We start from the raw sequence: 18,624 nt of genomic DNA, 5'->3' as shown, positions 1-18,624 counted from the left end.
TTACTTTCTCATGGACTTCAAATGTAGCTATGCATTGTACAATCTACAAAAGTTATGAGTAAGGACAAGATTGCTTGTGTTATTAATACAACTGAAGTGCCCTACATTGTCTTTAAGAGGAGTTTCTCTACTCAGTCAAATACTTTATCTCACTAAGGTGGTTGTATGTAGCTAGAAAATCTGATGTACTTTTCATGTAAGCATTGGAGGTGATCAATTTTTAAGGTTTAAAAGAACCTGTTGATTTGGATGTTACTCACAAGTATTTGTCCAAGCCCTAAGGCAGAAAACTGGGCTTTCTCCAACAAATCTGATCTTCTCCAGTAGATGAGCAGCTCTTAATATTTAAAATCTGGGAGAAAAGTTCCATGACCTCTTTTGCTAAAGAACATCCATGTGATAAAACCAAAATAACCCTGGTATTAGAAGTGTTGATGCCAATGTGGATCATTTTGACAGAACTTGGCTAGGAGTCAAATACCCATAGCAGCAACCCTCAGTTCCAACTCCTGGTGGCATGGTTGTAATGAGCAGCTAGACACAGTAAATGTCTAATCCAACAGAGCTACAGCCACTCTCTAACCACAGCCTTAGAATTGAGCTCTTAATCCTCTTATTACACTGAGCTATTTGTCTGTGTAACTTTCTTCTGCTAGAGCAAAACACGGAGGTGTTACTATCAAACTGAATTTCATCACTGCATTTCTGTATTTTGTAATACTATTTGTTCTTAGTCTTTATATACCAACCTAGGAAGGGCCACAAACTATGTATTTCATAATTTCAATGCATGGTTTCTGTTTAATTCTTGGTGAACTTTTTATTTTTTGAGAGGTTATGCTCATCTCTCATGGACATATGAACAATTTTAATCCACCACATTTACATAACTTGATCACAACAGCTTGAAAGAAAAACAATATAACAAAGTATCCAATGAACGATCATAGAGTATCTGAAATTACCAACTCTAAATAATGACAACCTGATAAGGGTGAACATCATGGAGAAATGCAACAGAAAATATGTTCTACTTACTTAGCAAGGTACATTTCAAGTCCACACCATCCCTTCTGCAAGCCCTATTTCCAAAAATATATGGGCTTATGTGCCTTTCATGGGAATGTGGAAGACTTCCAGCAGAATACATAACTAAATCATGATCAGCCTTTCTTCCTAGAACCAAATTATGCTCCATAACCCTTCCTTGTGACTGGCTTAGTCACCAACATAGAACTAAAAGTTTGCAAAGATATTGTTTAGATTTTGCCTGAATGTTTGGTTTGTTAGATAAAGTCTGTCAAACTGTAATTGGTTTGAAGAAAGATGATAAGCTTTTTTATGCCCAATTAAAAAAACACAACAAAATGTGAATATTGTCTTGTGTTAGTAATATGTTTAAGTGTACTTTCTTTCAAGCATTTTTCCCCACACCCATTTTGTTCACATCATGTAATTTTTTTCCACTGTATAAACTGTCAAACAAACTTAAGCTTAGCACATACTTAAAATGATTGCTTGGGGGTAAACCCAAGAGCTTTTTGGTTATTTAATTTTGCTAAATTAATAACAAGTGTAATTGGAATGCATTTTGTATCCTGTTCTTGATTTAACTAAATTTGTATTTGAGTGAAAAGTGGGTGACAGTGGGACAGCATGATGTGTGGTATGAAATAGTGTGCTGATTATATTGAGAACTTTCAAGGTTGCCATTTGCTGTGCTGCACTACCAAGCCAGCATTTTAACAGGGATTGCTCATTTGTATCCTGCAGGTTAAGCCTGGAATGTAGGCTTTTGGAAGGGAAAGGAGTTTGCTTACGTAAAGGGCAGTGGTAAGGCTAATTTCAAGCCAAAACTATCCAGATAATGATCCATGTCATTGCCCATTTCTGTGGTTTTACTATTATGATCCAAGAACAATCCACAAAAAAAAAAAAAGTTAGCACCCTGAGATAATCTGGCAAATGCTTTTCTGCCTATGCCAGCTATTGTTGCAATAACAGACAACCTGCAGAGGCTCTGGTTAGCTGAAACTGAAAAAACTCTAGAGAACAGTTATTGAAAACCTGATTAGTTTACAGCTTCTCATGTGTAGTAAGAGATAGACTACAGACCCAAAAGGTTGATGGGGTATAAATGAAAGTCACTTCACCTGGGGGAGGACAGGTGAAAAAAGATGACTAAAGACCTACCAAGCCAGATGAGCAATGCCCTAGTTGCTAAATAGGGAGACCCGTGAAATTCACAAAGAATTCTGAATTGTAGCCATTTGACTCACACAGAAACCATTAGAATTGTGCTCCTGTTGAACCAGAGGAAGCCCAAGGTAGGCACATTACAGATGACTCAGAGGAGCTGGCTCTGAACTGAAGCAATTTCTACACAGAGATGCCAAAGACAACCCTATCATCAAAATGCCATAGGTTGAGCTTTGGATGAAATACAGAATAAACAGGAAAAATTATGTTTCCACTTTAATTAAAATGGTATTTAGGCTTACCCTAATTAGTTCATTTTTAGTAATTTCCTTTAACTATTGCTATTAAACCATCCAGCTTATTAAGAACCACAGAACATCACAGATCTAAATGACTGCCTAACAGCCCCAAGCAGTTCATTAGGTACCTACAATCAAGCTTTTATCCCACAGAAGGCACCAGTAACTACTCTTCAATCAATCCAGGGTTCTCCTTCTCTCTCAGAGCAGTAGCAAATTACTCACATACTAAAATTCACTGAGAGCTTACTCTTCCTAGGACACCATCACCTCTGTTCAGAAATGCTGATTTTGTTAAATATCAGCAAAGCTCTAGGGCATCTTTATGCTATTACTAAAGGAATTCAGTGTTTTGAATCAAGAAACACATTGTTGTGTTTGGCTGTTGTTGTGACATCCTAATCACTGTCCTTAATACTACTAGGCAGGTCATCTCTTGGGGAGAGTGCTAGATGTCCCTGTGAAGGTATTTTTGGTCTTATCTGATCATTTGCCTTAACCACCCTGTGGTTATTCTTTTATGCTACGCCCTGCAATTATTTTTTGGTAGTCTCTACCTCCATTTCTATTCCCAAATTTCATAATATATTAAATAATTACTTCATGTCACTGTATAAATACAGCACCCGACCAAAATTAATGACCCATGGGATACAATTTGCTACCCCAAGTAAATGTGGGTTGTTTGAAATTTTAGTAACTATAAGAACAAATACATGCAGCTCACAAATTACCAGTTTTTTAAAGAAGACCTAAGTAGTTATGCTTCAAAATTCAGAGCTAATGAAAGCTTCTACAGAGCATCTTCCCATTAGTCAGAAAATTCATGAACATAAACAGGGCTTCATAACCACAAGGGTGAGTCAAAACAAACTCCTTAAACAACATAAAAACAAGCTGAGGGGATAAAGAAGGGAAATGAAGAAAAACCAAAGCCTAGTATTTCATTTAAATAAAAGCTTTTAATATAAATCTGAATACAAAAATAACCAAAACACCCTACAGTCATCACAAACAAGGTGAAGTCTTCAAGGTTTTCTCTTATCAGTTCCCTGACAGTTTGGCAAGCGCCTGTTTTCTCTGTTCTGCAGTCATATACTCACAGGCTTCCAAAATATTTACTATAATTAAAGTCTGTTGAACTGTTTTTGCTTTTACCCATATTCTTCCATTCATTCCTATCACCAGCTCAAATGGGTACAATTGTGACAACTCTTGAATTATTTCACATTTGGGAGCCAAGAGCCTGTGAACAAGACCAAAAAGAAGTCAGAGGAAGAAGTGCTCACACTTACAGACACCACATTATTATTGACCAGCAACTCCAGCAGTATTGCTATTATGAGAGCTGTTAAAGAAACGCTGAAAGATGATTAAGTTGCATATACATCCAAAATAGCAATACAGTATCAGATTTTCAAGGCTTCTGTCATATAAAATACATGCACCTAAAATACAAAATCATTCTAAATTTTGGGTTTTTTTCACTAGATTCAGAAGCAATTCCTGACAAGTTTAAAGTGGATTAATACTTTTACAAGACTATGATCTAATAAATTCTAGAAGTGCACTGACAAAAAGCCGTTTTTGAAGAGCTATTTATAAATTTGACACCCCAGAGGCATCTTTCAAAACAGCACTTCCCTTGTACTTCAGGGAACAGTATTAACAGCAATGAACAGACTACTTCATTTTTATTAGATGACAGCATACCAAATACTGTAACATGCCTAGGATTAAAACAAGCTTGAACAAGTATTCACAAAAACTAAAAGCGTATCAGGATTTACCAGTTCACTTGTAATATGCTATGTCATTTTTTAACTTGCATACAGACAAAATCTGGAAAACAGAATGGCTGTAAAAAGTTTTTGTATCAGTTCACAGATTTCTGATAGGACATATAAATCAGACAATTACAGGTATGAAAAAGCTGCTCTGCACTGCCAAGTTGTTTATCCAACGAATGATAAAAACAAACAACAAACTCCACCTCAAAAGCAACAACAAAGTTTGACTACTGTTTATCCATGTCAACTGGTATTCTTTGACAGTCACAAAAAAATCCTGTATTTACATCAGTATAAGCAACTCTAAAGTTCACAATACATTTAAAAGCTTATGAAAAAGTTCTTTGATTAATGTGTCAGTATTAAACTAAAATCCTACATTTTTAGCTGTATTTCTGTTTCAATACTATTTATTTTTCTTCTGGAAGTCAGAAAATGTGTACTGATGTGCAAAGATCCCTTTAACAGCTGTCAGCCAAACATACACCCTCCACTGCCCCATGAAACAGAAAAAGGACAATAAGCATTGCCAAGTTCTAAACTCCAAGGTAATATGTAGATACCTGAAACACTATCCTGAATGTTTGACTTCCCCCAGGTCACAACTTTTATTTTCCACACTGCCTTGGCAGCCACATCACTTTTTTAAAACAGGTCATGCACACCATAGAAAACAGCTTCTAAGCCTCTTAAGAGGAAAAATAAACTTTTCTTCGAGATCAATCCATTCTCTATTCAGTAAATCTGGTTCAAATGCACTACAAGAATTATGCAGTCTGATTAACCAAACTGCCCGCACTGCTCAGAGGTCATCAAAACAGCTGTGGGACTCTTACACGTGAGAGTGACTACTTACACTTTTTAGTACTTACTTTCTTATTAGACCTAAGGAAACTTTAAAGAGGAAGCCGTCTTGTCCAATTATTCCCATTCCACTCGATTTTCCACTGCTGTCTATACAGACCATCTCTGGTTCCATGTCTTTATTTGCTACAACGAACTGACCATAAATAAGATCTCCCACCTAAACAAAACAGCGTCAAAGAACAGAAGTATAATCTCTTATAATCATTTAGCGGGGCAACAATAAAAAATATCACACCAGCCTATTTTGTTTTTCTTTACACCTCCTTTTACATTGTGGCAATTGCATTTCATCCAAGTGCAGGAACTGTGGCATGCATGTGCAACACAACTATTTATAACAGTGCTGTTAAAAACCCCCACACAACTAACATTTCCTACCAGCATCGCATGTTTTAAACCCTCAACATCGGAGTGCCCTTTCGGATGCACCTTACCCATGAACTGCACGTACTCCTGGCAGCACTATGAGCGAACGAAAACACGAGTGAAGCACCCAGCCGGCCGGCCGAGAGCAAACCACGCTGCAGTCCCGCTAAGAAAGCCCAGAAAGGCCGCGGCCTGACAGTGCAAAACCCTCCGAGGAGGAGCAAGGCGAAACCACTACAAGCAGACCTGCACACCTCCTCTAATGTGGGCTTATGGAAACACTTCCCCTAAGCACAGCCACTGAATCGTCAACAGGAGCGCCACCGTGGGATGCGGCCGAAGCGCTACCGCCAGCTAACCTGCACGTTTGGCCTGTTCCTCTTCGTGGCGCCTTCGAAGGCCAGGTACGACAGGGACGCGGGCTCGCTGCCGCCCACGTCCAGCCTGAACACGTCCCCTGCTTTGGCCGTCACGATCCCTATGACGTGGTCGCCCTTCACCGGCACGTACTGCAGCGGAGGAGGGGGACAGAGGGTCAGGGGAGCGCGGGCGGGACGGGGCTAACACACACCCATGTACACACGGACACCCGCGTCCCGCCGCGCCCGTACCCGCTTCTGCTGCGAGTCCACCCAGTAGGCGCCGCCGCCGCCGGGCCGGTGCCGCAGCAGCCCGCACGTGGTCACCAGCAGCCCGGCCCCGCTGCGCCTCAGCCCCGGCCCGCACAGCAGTCGCCCCTGCGGCGCCGCGCCCGCGTTCAGCCGCAGCCGCTCGCCCTCCGCGTCCTCGTTGTAGTGCGCGGGGAGCAGCAGCAGGTCCCCGGGCAGCACCACCTGCCCCACCAGCGCCTCGGCCGCCGTGCCGTGCTCCGCCGCCATCACCGCGCCGGCGCAGAGCCCCTCCGGCTGGGGCTGCGGCTGCGCCCTGCGGCCCGCGCCGAGCGTCCGCGGGGCGCCAGCGCCGCCCCCCGGCCGCAACGGGCCTGCCCGCCCACAGGCCCGCCTACGGTCCGGCCCACAGGCCCCGCCCACTGGGCCCGCCCACGGGCCCGCCCACTGGCCCCGCCCACAGCCCCCGCCCACTGGCCCCGCCCACAGGCACCGCTCACAGCCCCCGCCCACAGCCCCCGCCCACAGGCGCCTTCCCCTCAGGGCAGCAGCCCGGCTTCCGCTTCTGCCAGGGAGCGGCTAAGCATTAATGTTAGTGCACTTAGGCGTCGGAATTAATAAACACACGGAGTTAATTCTGCCAGCTGCAGTTGTTTGCAGGGTTCTTTAGTGCCCGATTAGAAGTTGACAGTAAAACAAACAGCTGGTCTGATCTGAGGTGGACGTAAACCCATGAGTTTGGCAGGGAGGAGAAAAGATCACGCCAGATCACAGAGAGATGGCATTAAAACAGCTAGAAAGGATCACAGTGGGTCATCTGGTCCATCCTCCCTGCTTAAGCAGGGTCCTCCTAGAGCACATTGCACAGAACTGCATCCAGACAGTTTTCAATGTGTCTAGATAGAGAGATTCCACAATCTTCCTTAGCAATGTGTTCCAGTGTGTGGTTACCTGCACAAAGTAAACAAGTTCTGCCTCCTGTTTAGGCAGAACTTCCTGTGCATCAGTTTCTGCCCACTGCCTGGTGTCCTAGTTGTTGGCACCGCCCCTATCGATATTTATACATATTAATGAGGTCCCCTATCAATCACCTCAGGGCTCAGCCCTCTCAGCCTTTCCTTGTAAGAGAGATGCCCTAGTCCTTCAATCATCTTCATAGCCCTCTGCTGGACCCGCTCCAGGATCTCCATGTCTCTCTCTGGGGAGCCCAGCACTGACACAGCACCCCAGGCAGAGCCTCAGCAGGGCTGAGCAGAGGAGCAGGATCGCTTCCCGTGACCTGCTGGCAATGCTGCTCCCAGTGCACCCCAGGGTGCCATCGGCGGCCTCAGCCACACGGGCACTGCTGGCTCACAGAGATCTTAGATCCATCAGGACCCCCAGCTCCTCTACAGAGCTGCTCTCCAGCAGCTGAGCGCCCAGCTTCTCCCTAGGTGCAGGACCCTCCATTGGCCATTGCTGAATTTCAGGCTCTTCTCCGCCCATCCCTCCAGCCTGTCGAGGTTTCTCTCAAGGGCCACAGAGCTCCTTGTGCCGTGGGTGGCGGTTCCAGCAGGCCCCTCAGCCCTCCGCCAGCCGCTGCGCTCGCGGCGCTATTGCGGAGCAGCCCCGCGCGTTCGGGGCGGGCCGGGCGCTGCCGGCCCGGGGCTCTGGGAGCTGCTGCCGGGGAGGAGCCGCAGCGGGGCTGCTCTCCGAGGGGAGCCCCGCGGCGCCAGGAGCACGGCAGCGACAGCGCCGGGTGCCAGTGACTGTCGGGAGCCTGGGCCGAGGCGGGGTAACGAGCCAGGCCGTGCCAGGATTCCGAACACCAGGCGTGAGGATGAGGAGCGGGCCCGCCCCGCCTGGAGCGCAGGGGAAGGGGAGAGGCACAGCCCGTGCTTAAATGGAGCCCGGGCAAGAGGCCGTGGGTGGCGGCTCCGGGTTGAGAGGGTGGGCACTGTTAAGGTCACCTGGAGCCGCTGTGAACGCGGAGGATGGGACAGGACTCACTGCTGTGCCAAGTGCCCGGGCTCTGTGCCCCGCTGGGCTACGGCTGCCGCACACGGATTCAGCCCCTTGACAGCAAAGGAAGGCTCGCGTTTACTGAAACTGGGCTAGTGAAGTGTGCGCACAGAGATGTGTGCCTTTCGTAACTGCGGAGTGAGTGCTTCAGGCCCTCGCCTTGTGTCTTAAAGATAGCTTTGGCAGGTCAAATCAATATTATCCCTCAATCGTCCTCAGAATAACTTACCTGTTCTTCGAGTATCTGTGTAAAAGTTTTCTATTGTCCTGTTGTGCTTTTCAAGTTTTTGGGTTGGTTTTTTTGGTTTTTTTTTGCTTTGGGTTTTGTTGTTGTTGTTGTTTGGTTAGTTGTTTGTGGTTTTTTTTGATTTTTTTCTTTTTTTTTTTTTTTTTTTTTTTTTGTTGTTGTTGTTGTTGTTGTTGTTGTTTGGGTTTTTTTGTTATTATGCAGACCTAGAATTAGCAGCATGTTTCCAAGGAGTTTGTTAATTACACATGTCCAACCCGTAAGGTGGGGTTTGAGCATTTTTTTCTGCTGTGATTGATACAACTGACCTGTCACTGGAGCTTTTAAGAACTAAATGACTATTAAGTAACTCTCCTGTATAAATTGCAAGCTTAGTACAAAGTAATGTCATAGTCGGTGTTGGGTGCCTGAAGCAAGAGGCCTTAAGCCCCCGAACTTAATTCTGACACTGATGTCTAATATCTGTCTGCTTACTGTCAGTAGGTTGGGATGGAGTCTCAGTATCTGAAGCAATGCCTGGGAAGTTGCTTGAAGAAGGGGCTGGCAGAGGTTGTAGAGCGTCGGCCAGCAGATCCAATAGAGTACCTTGCACACTGGATTTACAACTACAGAAGAAGCTTAGATGAAGGAGAAAAGGTAGATCCAACTTAGGCAAGATTGCTGCAATATAGTTGATGCTATTTAATATATCTTTTTTAATTGATTCTGTGCTACCTCCAAAATAGAGAGTGCTGGAGAGAGCTGCGCTGGAACAAGAACGGGAGGCAGCCCGAGCAGAACTTGAAAGATTAAAAATCCAGGAAGAAGAACAGCGGAAACTTGAGGAACAACGTCAGGTTATTAATAATAGATAATTCTAAGCAGCATGTGGTGCTGTGGCATCTTGGAGCTCTTTGTATACTTCCAGGAGCTGTATAATGATTTTGAAGGTGACATAAAGCAAGTACTTTAATCTCACTTTTCTGAGTAACTGAGATTATTAGTCAGCCCATGGGTAGGAAAACTTACCTATTATTACCAAAATGTTAATTAAAAATGATGGCTGTTAAGGTAAAAAGCAGCCACTTTAGGACTTACGTGAGTAGTAACTGAAAATACCTTTTGGGCTTATAATATGAAAAATAAATACAATATCTGTGTTTCTAGTCATTCTTTATAAAGGAGTCATGTGAACTCAGTGTTGTCATGGTGATGTTGATGTGACCTGACTGGATTTTTTGGTGTGGATGACTTTCATAATGTTAAAATCAAAAGCTTAATTTTAAATTTATGCTGATCATATTAAGCCCAGCTCTAGTATGAGGCATTCATTTTATTTCACTTCCAGTTTTAAAACTGGAGTTTAGAAATTTACCGAAAGTAATGTGCTGAAGGGTTTAATGAGTGATGTAAAATAGTAAATGACAATAAAGAGATTGTGTCTAGAGATAATTCACAGAGAATTAAATAAATCATTTCATTTAAGCTTTGGGAAAGATGTTGAACAATCCTCACATTAGATGAATTTTTTTTTAACCAAACTCAGTTTTGGCTGTAGTCAAATACTGAGGTAGGTTTTGCTCTTATGTACCCAAAGAATAGAAAACTATGACCATAGTTGTAACTGCTCACAAAATGCAAGAGCAAACAGCATTCTCTAGGGTTGTGGGATATCAATACTTAAATTATGCAGTTTCTGAAATTTTGATGTAATAGGACATTTGTTCACAGTTAATAAACACTTGCTGTTAGGTATTTCCAGTTGTAAATATGAAAGGTTGCTGATGGACGTGATTAACGTTAATGACAATGCTTGCCAAATTTTTCTATAGATTTGATTCTATATTGATTCATCCATCAGTGCTAGGTACTACACAGAGTATCAAAGAGCTTAATCCAATGGATAGGAGGTAACAAATACTGATAAAGAGCATGTGTAATGTGACACTATCTGAAGGGTGTACACTAACTTCAGTTAACTGGTTTTTCTTCCTCCTGGTAATAAAGCTTTTTTTTTTGTCCATAGGAGTCTCAAACCTTTGAAAATGTTAAACCACATGATGCTGAAAGGACTTTGTTATTAACATAACATAGCAGTTATGTTTTATGCTTACTTTTTATTTATTATTTCAGTAATAAATACATTGTAAACAATATGGTGAAAAAGATAAATGTGGGGGTTTTTTCTTTCTAATTTGTTCTTTCTTAAACTGATTGCAGGCTCAGTTGGAGAAAGAACGTGCAGAGTTGGAAGCACAGATTAAAGAGGCTGAAATGCAGTTGCAGCAGGAAGATCAAGAGGTTTAAGCCATGCTTAGTTGGTGGTTTGAAAATACCATTTATCAGCCATTTTTTCCAGATGCAGACATTAATTACAAAACACAAGGCAGAAGCCCATGGGTGTTGAACTAACACATAACTAAAGAAACTGGAGTGTAGATGGGGGAAATGTCTAACATGTGGCTTCTGCAGTTTGGGTTTTATACTTGAATTTTGGTCAGAAGAAAACATAAATTTATTGCAAAAATCCAGCATAAAGTCAACTTAGCTGATGCTTCCACATTCCTTGATGGTATTTATAAAGTTTTATAAAGTTTATAAAACTATTTTTAAAGTTTTATAAAATAAGCATGTCTAATTTAAGTATCAGGACAGTAATGTTTTACAGGGTGTTAGCACAAAATCCATGTACTGTACCTGGAAAAAGAGGTGTGGTTTGGAATTGCAATGTGTCTGGATTCTGATATCTTAGTGGTGTATGGGAATTTGTACTAACAGAATCTGTGTATACAGATATGTGTGTTTATGGTCTTTTAATGCTGCTTCATGTAAAAACATACAAGGATAATTGGTGTGTGTATCTCCCTAAAGCTTTTAAAACTCTGGAGCACAGAGTATTTTAGAAATACCTACATTTTTGGAAAACTCTGTTAAAATGCTGAGAAAACATAACTGCGGGAAGATGAGAGTATGAAAGTGATAAAAAATGAATATATAAGAATTTCAAATTGCTGTTAATGAAAAAAAAGATAGAAAGTAGGGTTAAGCATACAAAGACCATACTCCCATACTACTAAGTTTGTATAGCACTTACCTAAAGTATTCTCTTTATACATAATGTCATTTTAACACACCTGAAATGTGATTTCATGACATGGGACATTTTAAAAGAAAACTGGTTTTCATTACCACAGGAAAATGAAGAGACAATAGCTGAAGATACAGATAGACCTGGAACACCTACTTCATCCCAAGCTGAGGAGCCAAATGAGAGTGAACCGGTAAGGATTTAGAAAGAGATTGTAAATGATTGATTCTTACAGATTTGCTTTTCTGTGTTGACCTATCAAAAGGTTAAAACTTTTTAAGGGATGGTATTTTGGCCACAACTTCCAAACTGCCCCTAGCTGCATTCTGGCAGGAGTGAAGCCATTCTGGAAGACTCTGTGGTGTTAGCTGACTAAATCCTCAAGATTTAAAACACCCTTTTTAGTCAGATATGTTACTGACTGAAGGATGAATATACTTAAAGAGGAGGCAGCCTTTCTGTGCTGTGTTAACACTTATGTACAATGTGTACTAAATCATTTCTAGTATCAGTAGTGTAATTCTAGCTCAGAACTTATGTTGTTATATTAATATGATTTATACTTAAGGTTGCCTTAATAGCAGCATGTTTCAGAAGTGTGCTCTCAATGGATTTATGAAAATACTTATGATTGTTTTTAGGGTGAGCTTTTCAAGGTGTTTTTTCCACTGAGATAAATCAGATGTTTATGGAAGATCTCATATAGCTTAAATTTTTATGATTTTCTGATCATTACATGTTTAAAAATATTATTGAGGCTTTGGGCAAATTTTATGGGTTCTTTAATAAGGAAATTGCAAAAGCAGAAGTGAAAATGAGTTGTAAGTAGTACTTGCTGCTTCCTTCATGTGCCAAGTTTTCATACCTAAAGGCATTAGATTATGTTTGGCTTTTAGGGATGTTATTTTAGGTTTTATGGTGATATGTTCACTACAAATTAAGAACAGATTGCTAAAATAAGAGATGTAGACTTGTACTATTGATTCTGCCCTCAGAATCACAATTCTTCTTCCAAATTTGCTGGAGTTTATAAAAGAGGTCTGGTGATGACATTCATTGTATTCATGGTATTGAATGGAAGAATACATGAGTATACTGATAAGTACCAGCTTGTCTGTCATGGACAGATTTTTACTATTTTCATTTTTGCAAAATTCAGTGAATGCTGGTAAAGTGATAGAATTTTTTTGTTGTTGTTTTTCAGAGTCAAACAGTATCAGAAGAAGAAAGTTAGAGCTGACCTGAGAGCAGTAAATAGATTTTCTACTCATTACTTGCTGACCCTGAAGTGTAGTATCTTGATTTATGTGTTTTATAAATAGAACAAATTTACATACCTGTTTTTCCAGTGTCTGTTTTTAAGGTGTTTGTATGAAGTCTGTTAATTCCAACACTGATTCTTCCTTTTTGTTTTTAAACTATTGTAGCTAACATGGCTTAATTGCAGGAAGAAAACTGCAGCTGAAATGAAAGGAGCAAATATATTTTTTACTTTTGCATATTGAGGTAACCATAATAAATACAAAATATAACTAATGTGTCAATATAATTTGAGGATAGATGCTACAATATGATAGTTTGAATCAATATTAAAAGAATAAAATATTTTTGAAAATGATTTTCTGAGAATTTGAATGGTTTCTGATAGAAAACAGGAATGCTCTACAGATTAAAAGATGCTGAGAGTATCCTGGACATTAAACTTGGTGCAAAAATCCAATCAGATTTCCCAAATATATTTGAAAGAGGTAAATTTAGCTCAGACTCAGTATGTGCCAGAAGATCTTGTCTCCTAGAAGTCGTGAGGTGGACTTTGTAGCACGAGGTGTTTGCTCTAGGCTTTATTATTAGATAAATATATTTATTGTTAGATTTATTATTTGAACTTTTTTGGGTATTGTGTGCTACCCGGTAAGCTGCAAGTGTCTGCATATTAGTTTTGATTAGTCACGTTTTTAAAACTTTTCTGCATTTTTCTTGAATTTGTAAATGAAATTAAATCTGTGTTGTCTTCTAAATACTGTTATTATTTCTTAAAACTTCACTTCTAAAAATTTAGAATGTTTAGCTTGATCCATAGTTATCTATAAAAATAAGTTTTGTTATCTACAATAATTCTGATTGGTTTACAATTTCTATGGTAGTCAAAACCTTTCCTATGGCATGAATACACCCCTGTGGCCGATGTGCCAGTGAACAGATTTTGACATAGTTTACCATTATATTTGTTAGTAGCTGTTACAATAGAATCATTTAAGGACACACTTTGATACCACAGTTCTAAATACACCTGTTAACACTGCATGCACAGCAGCTTTTTGTGCAAATCTCTAAGGGATGGAGTAAATGGATAAACAGCTGGAATTTGTCTTTTAAACCAATATGTATAACTGATTCTTAATATTTAGATTAACACTCTCAAAATGTCCATTTACACTTAATGTCCAGTCATGTCGACCATGAAAATGTAAACCATCATACAGCCTTCAAAAGGTAAGACACTATTTTAAAACATGCTAAAAATTAATTCTAATGGCATGTTGCTTTCATTTTCTTATCCGTTCATACTGCTTGTATCTTTGTTTGATTTTGTTGTGTGTGTCCACTAGAGTGCATCCTAAATAAACACACTGGGAGCTCTGTCAATGAGCTACAACTATGAAAACTACATGAAAACTGCAACTTCTGTTTGTCATTTTGTTTCAGTGTATTTTTAACTATGACCTTTTCTTTGTGATGCAGTCCATACTCCTCACTTTATTTCAAGGTAGGAAGTTTTGGGTGGAAACTTTTATCAGAAAATTACTGAGCAAGGGTCAAAATAAAGTGGTAGATTCCAATTTACCTGTTTATTGTTAGGAACAGAAAGCATTTGTGGTTAAAATCTTATTTATAGGAATTCCCTTTTTTTTCAGGATCTGATGTGTACAGACCTGGTGCATTATTCCGCTACTACAGCTTTATAGGAGTTCTTATCTTGGATAAGATGGAACAAGGGTTTACAGTTCTTGGCTCAGTGCTTTCTTGAGGTGTAAACCTGCCTGTAGGTTACTTGAAAATGTAGTTCACAACAAAGATGACTTCTCCTTGCGTGTCTAAACCTGGAGGGAAATTAAGGGAGCTTAAAATAATTTTTGCCTTCTCTTTCTTTCACCTTCTTTGGAGTATAGCAAGCTAGAGCCTGGAGGAGGAGAGATGACTATTTTAGTTACTGCACATGATGTGATTTCAGAAACATTAACACAATTTAACATCTGCATAAAATGTAAAATTGTATGTTGGACAGAAAAAAAGAAACTACAAAATGTAACTTCATCTGCAACTTACACTCCCTTTGAATAAATTTTGTGGAATGAAGAAGATTGAATTCATAGACAGATGGTGAAAACTGTAGCTGAAAATAATGTGCTAAATACCACCGAGGATTTATGAAATTGTCACTTTTTCTTTCTTCAGAGTGAGAGGAGCCTAGTTTAGGCTGTGACCAGGCCATGTCCAGATCCTTCAGACAACATGCTGATAGAAACATGCCCATTCACAGCTGTTCTCATTCCAGCAATACTGAAGCACAAGGATGAAAACAGATATGAAGCCCAGAATAGGACAAAATGATTCAGATTAACTATCAGTCTGCTCACAGAGGTGAACACAGCTCTGCATTGTGAGAACTTTCTCTTGCATGGAGAAATATGTGTTGCAGCAAATTAGCTTTTAATAGAATAGGTTTTATTAAGTTTGCAGTCCACTTTATGATGAATAGCTTTCCTTCATAGTCTAAAGGAACTAACATTTTGTAAGCAAAAGTTTTATACAGTAATTTGCTAATGTTAATGGGAGCCAGATGAGTTCGTCTGGATTAAATGTTAAATTGAATTCCTCTGAACTTTGTTAATACAGCTTACTCATATTTGAAGTCAGCTATTAATTGTTTTACTTTGAAGATTTGCCTGTATTTAATAAGAGCAGTGTTGTCTATTGACTACAGCTAGAAAAGAGAGTCTAAGCCTGTTATTTGCTGATAAGACCTTCATGCAATCTTGTTTTACACTTTTGTATGCGTTATAATTCATACAATGGAAGGAGTTACACTATTACAAGCATTTGTACAGGTATTGGGCTAATAGTATTGGAAGGAAGGACGGGTAGAGGAAGGAGCCTTTTTTTTTGAGCTGCCATAGTGTAGATTTTTAAGAAGTTAAGCAGAAGACTCATTCATTCCCAGAGTTTGAAAGTTCTCCGATGTATATGCAACTTCAATTCTGTGGGTCTTCCCTGTTAACTTGTACATCATAGAGTCATTATCATTAACCAAAATCAGTATTTAACTTCTTTATTTTTAAAGAAACTAAAATATACTACATCATGAAAAATTACATTCATTAGAGCCTGTCTGGAGATACTGAGTGCTCCATTTTTTCTTTACTTGTAGGTCATCCAAAATCAATGCCCAAAAATTCGAACCATCTTATTATTAATACTGGGCATGTTTGTTTTATTACCTGAAAGTAAATGCACATTCATACTGTCAAGTAATGTAATGAGCAGAGAAGGTTGCCTTTTGGTTCTTGTTGATTAATCTTTTTTGAGTCATCTATTTCAAAGGCTGTATTGACGTTTCTGTACTGCTACAGAAAGACATGCTTCAATAAAAATTCCAAATTTTCCCCCATTACTTTCATCTGTCACAATTTAAAATTGCAATGAATTTGATTTAGAAAAAAAAAGTTATATTTAGGCATATCACACTAAAGTTATCTGAATAATCCTAGCTTCTCTAAGGGCATATAGAAGGTTTAGGAATTTAATTCCCAAGAGAATTCTGCCATTTTCTTCATGTAGTCATTCATGGATCTCAACAGAAGTTGGTGCCGTAAAAATTTGTGGTTTTTCTTGCAAAAATCTTGGAAAAGTACTTGTGAAAAATGTGACTTTAGTTTGATGCAAGAAGAGACTGGTGTTTGATTCCAGCAAATTATTTTATTCAGTAGTTCCTCCATAATTTAGATGTTGTCTAGCAGATGCCAGATAAAGAAATTGGCTTTTCCTAGTGGAGGAGGATGATGTATGTTTGAACTTGATCAGTATTTTGGTTAGTCTGCTTTTCTTAATGAACTGAGTCATATTTTCAGCTCCATTATAGATATGATTGTTGTTGTTTTGTTTCAAAAAAAAGTTGAGGCGAACCCTTTTTTGGTGCACTGAAGATGCATTCCAAGGATCTCAGTCTTGGTCTCAGTGAAGTTGCTGAAGAAGTTGTGGTTCAAACTGTGAGAGGATTGAGCTGTCCACTAACGTGGAGTTCTACCTCTGAGAAGCCATCTCCTAGTTATTAAACTTCTAATGTACTTAATAGTCAAACAGGAGAGAATTGATTGCTTCAAACTGTATGCAAGGCAGATACCACAGAAATAAAAAGAGCTTCATTGTGGGGAGGGTTGGGGAGGGGAAACATTCAGATAATAAATCATTCCCGTTTCAGCAGAGGGGCACTGCAGCTCTCTTTTGCTCTGTTTCAAGTCACATTCCTGGGAGTGTGTTAGGCTTCTCCAATCATTCTGCTTAATTTCTGCTCCACCTCTCGGATGTACTTTCTTGCAGAAATGACTGGCTGCACACAGACACACCTGTATTTGGTTCATTATCTTAAGCAATTGCGGTTTTGCCACTGATGTGTTTAGTAGATAAGTTTAAAAAATTCTATTTATTTAGCTGATAATTGTAACCCTGGAAACAGGCTCTGTTTGTTTCATTGTAAGCCAGGCTGCACTGAAAAGTTACCCTTAGGCCCTGACAGCTGAAAATTTCTGGGGCTGGGACTGTGATGCAGTTCTGAGACAGCTGTTCTTCAACATTTTTTCTGTGGGCACATGTATCTAAGTGGAGCCTATCACAGAAAAGCACCAGTATTTTGTTTCTCACTTGAACTTGGGTTAAATGTTATTGTATTTGCTTGTATTTTAAAACTAACTATGCTCTTATCTCAAAAGTTTGTGTTTATAGGCACCTGCCTCTTAGTATCTTTAGAGTAGATGGTTTTCCACTGCTCACATGTAGGTTGCTGTTAACTGTAACATGTTTTCTCCTTACCCTCCTTATGTGACTTTTCTAGATTGTCTTTTTAGCTATCACTTAGAAACTCAGCATAGTTACAGTGTGTGAACCTGTCTGTGAATTTGTCCAAGGTTTGCATGGCACAAAAAATCAGGAAATACAGCCAGACCTATATATTTCTATTTCTATACATTTGGCCTGTCTCTTGACAGAGTAAAGGCAGACTTCTTTATTTTGGTGCAGTTTCTTGAAAAGTCTCTCCAGCAGCTACAATTCTTTCATTATTATGTGACTACAAGAAAGTCACCACTTTTGTGTGTCCTAAGCTCATGCAGCTGGCAGCAGTACACCAGTATTCTTCTCCATACTTCTTTAAATAAAAGGACCATCTAATGTTTAGAAAAAGGTCCATTGACTTCTCTCCATTTTGCTTTGTTTGGTAGGATAGTTTTGGATACTAGTTTACTTAAAACTAGTTCCAAGTTTTAAGTAAAATAGTATTTTATTGCTTACAGTATTTCATTGTTATAAACACCATAAAAAATGAAGCCTACAGCTTTCAATAGGTTCACATATTTGTCAACTCAAAATCTGGAAATGAACTTCATATTTTGGTTTCTAAGGAGATCAAGTCTGTGCTTACTGAATTTGCTGGCAGGAATCCCACTTGAGTCCTAGTAAAACACTCATGCCAACTGTGTGGGAGTATCTGTATGTGTCTTTAAAATAATTACACATTGATATAACCTTGCTGACCTTGCCTCTAAAGAGTTACAGAATCCCAGTGACGTGTTTTATGGTACTACAGAGGTGGAGAAGGAACCAACTAGAACTGATTACCCAAAATCTGTGACTGTTGCTCTTGGGATTCTAAGCCTTTGATAGCAATTGGGAAGAATTTAACAATAAGCTGCAGTATAAACTTGCCACAGTTTTCTCATTAGCCAAGATTTCAAAAAACACAGAAAAGAGGATACCTGAGAGGAGTTGGCTTATGCTAGGTGCTTATTTCAATGTCAATTTTCAGAAGCAGAAAATGAGATGCTTCACTTCACTGGCTAAACCTGCTAATATGTGTGAGTCAAATGTTTTTTTCTTCTCAGAGTCAATAGGAGTAGTTGATAGGTTT

General features: G+C 39.7%; 2 protein-coding genes across 6 annotated transcripts; one reads left to right on the top strand and one right to left on the bottom strand.

Moving 5' to 3' along the window:
• Positions 1-3,440: 3,440 nt before the first annotated feature.
• Positions 3,441-6,471, bottom strand: EXOSC3 (exosome component 3). The gene is made up of 4 exons (XM_063406482.1): positions 6,133-6,471; positions 5,881-6,030; positions 5,161-5,312; positions 3,441-3,744 (listed from the first exon to the last, which is right to left on the bottom strand). Exons 1-4 carry the CDS (start codon positions 6,397-6,399, stop codon positions 3,543-3,545), a joined length of 771 nt encoding a protein of 256 aa, XP_063262552.1. The 5' UTR covers positions 6,400-6,471; the 3' UTR covers positions 3,441-3,542.
• Positions 6,472-7,717: 1,246 nt separating this feature from the next.
• Positions 7,718-14,120, top strand: DYDC1 (DPY30 domain containing 1). 5 transcript variants are annotated; one of them, XM_063405986.1, is made up of 6 exons: positions 7,718-7,903; positions 8,858-9,013; positions 9,103-9,213; positions 10,577-10,657; positions 11,551-11,637; positions 12,649-14,120. In XM_063405986.1, exons 2-6 carry the CDS (start codon positions 8,867-8,869, stop codon positions 12,676-12,678), a joined length of 456 nt encoding a protein of 151 aa, XP_063262056.1. In that variant the 5' UTR covers positions 7,718-7,903; positions 8,858-8,866; the 3' UTR covers positions 12,679-14,120. The 5 variants fall into 5 exon arrangements, with proteins under 5 accessions (XP_063262056.1, XP_063262052.1, XP_063262053.1 ...); XM_063405982.1 differs by having other exon boundaries at positions 7,718-7,942; positions 8,861-9,013; XM_063405983.1 differs by having other exon boundaries at positions 7,718-7,942.
• Positions 14,121-18,624: the final 4,504 nt, after the last annotated feature.

The sequence above is a fragment of the Prinia subflava genome, chromosome 9 (genome assembly GCF_021018805.1).
Source record: "Prinia subflava isolate CZ2003 ecotype Zambia chromosome 9, Cam_Psub_1.2, whole genome shotgun sequence".
Taxonomy (NCBI): Eukaryota; Metazoa; Chordata; class Aves; order Passeriformes; family Cisticolidae; genus Prinia; species Prinia subflava.
The sequence above is the reverse complement of the archived record's forward strand: the minus strand, read 5'-3'. Positions and strand labels throughout refer to the sequence as shown.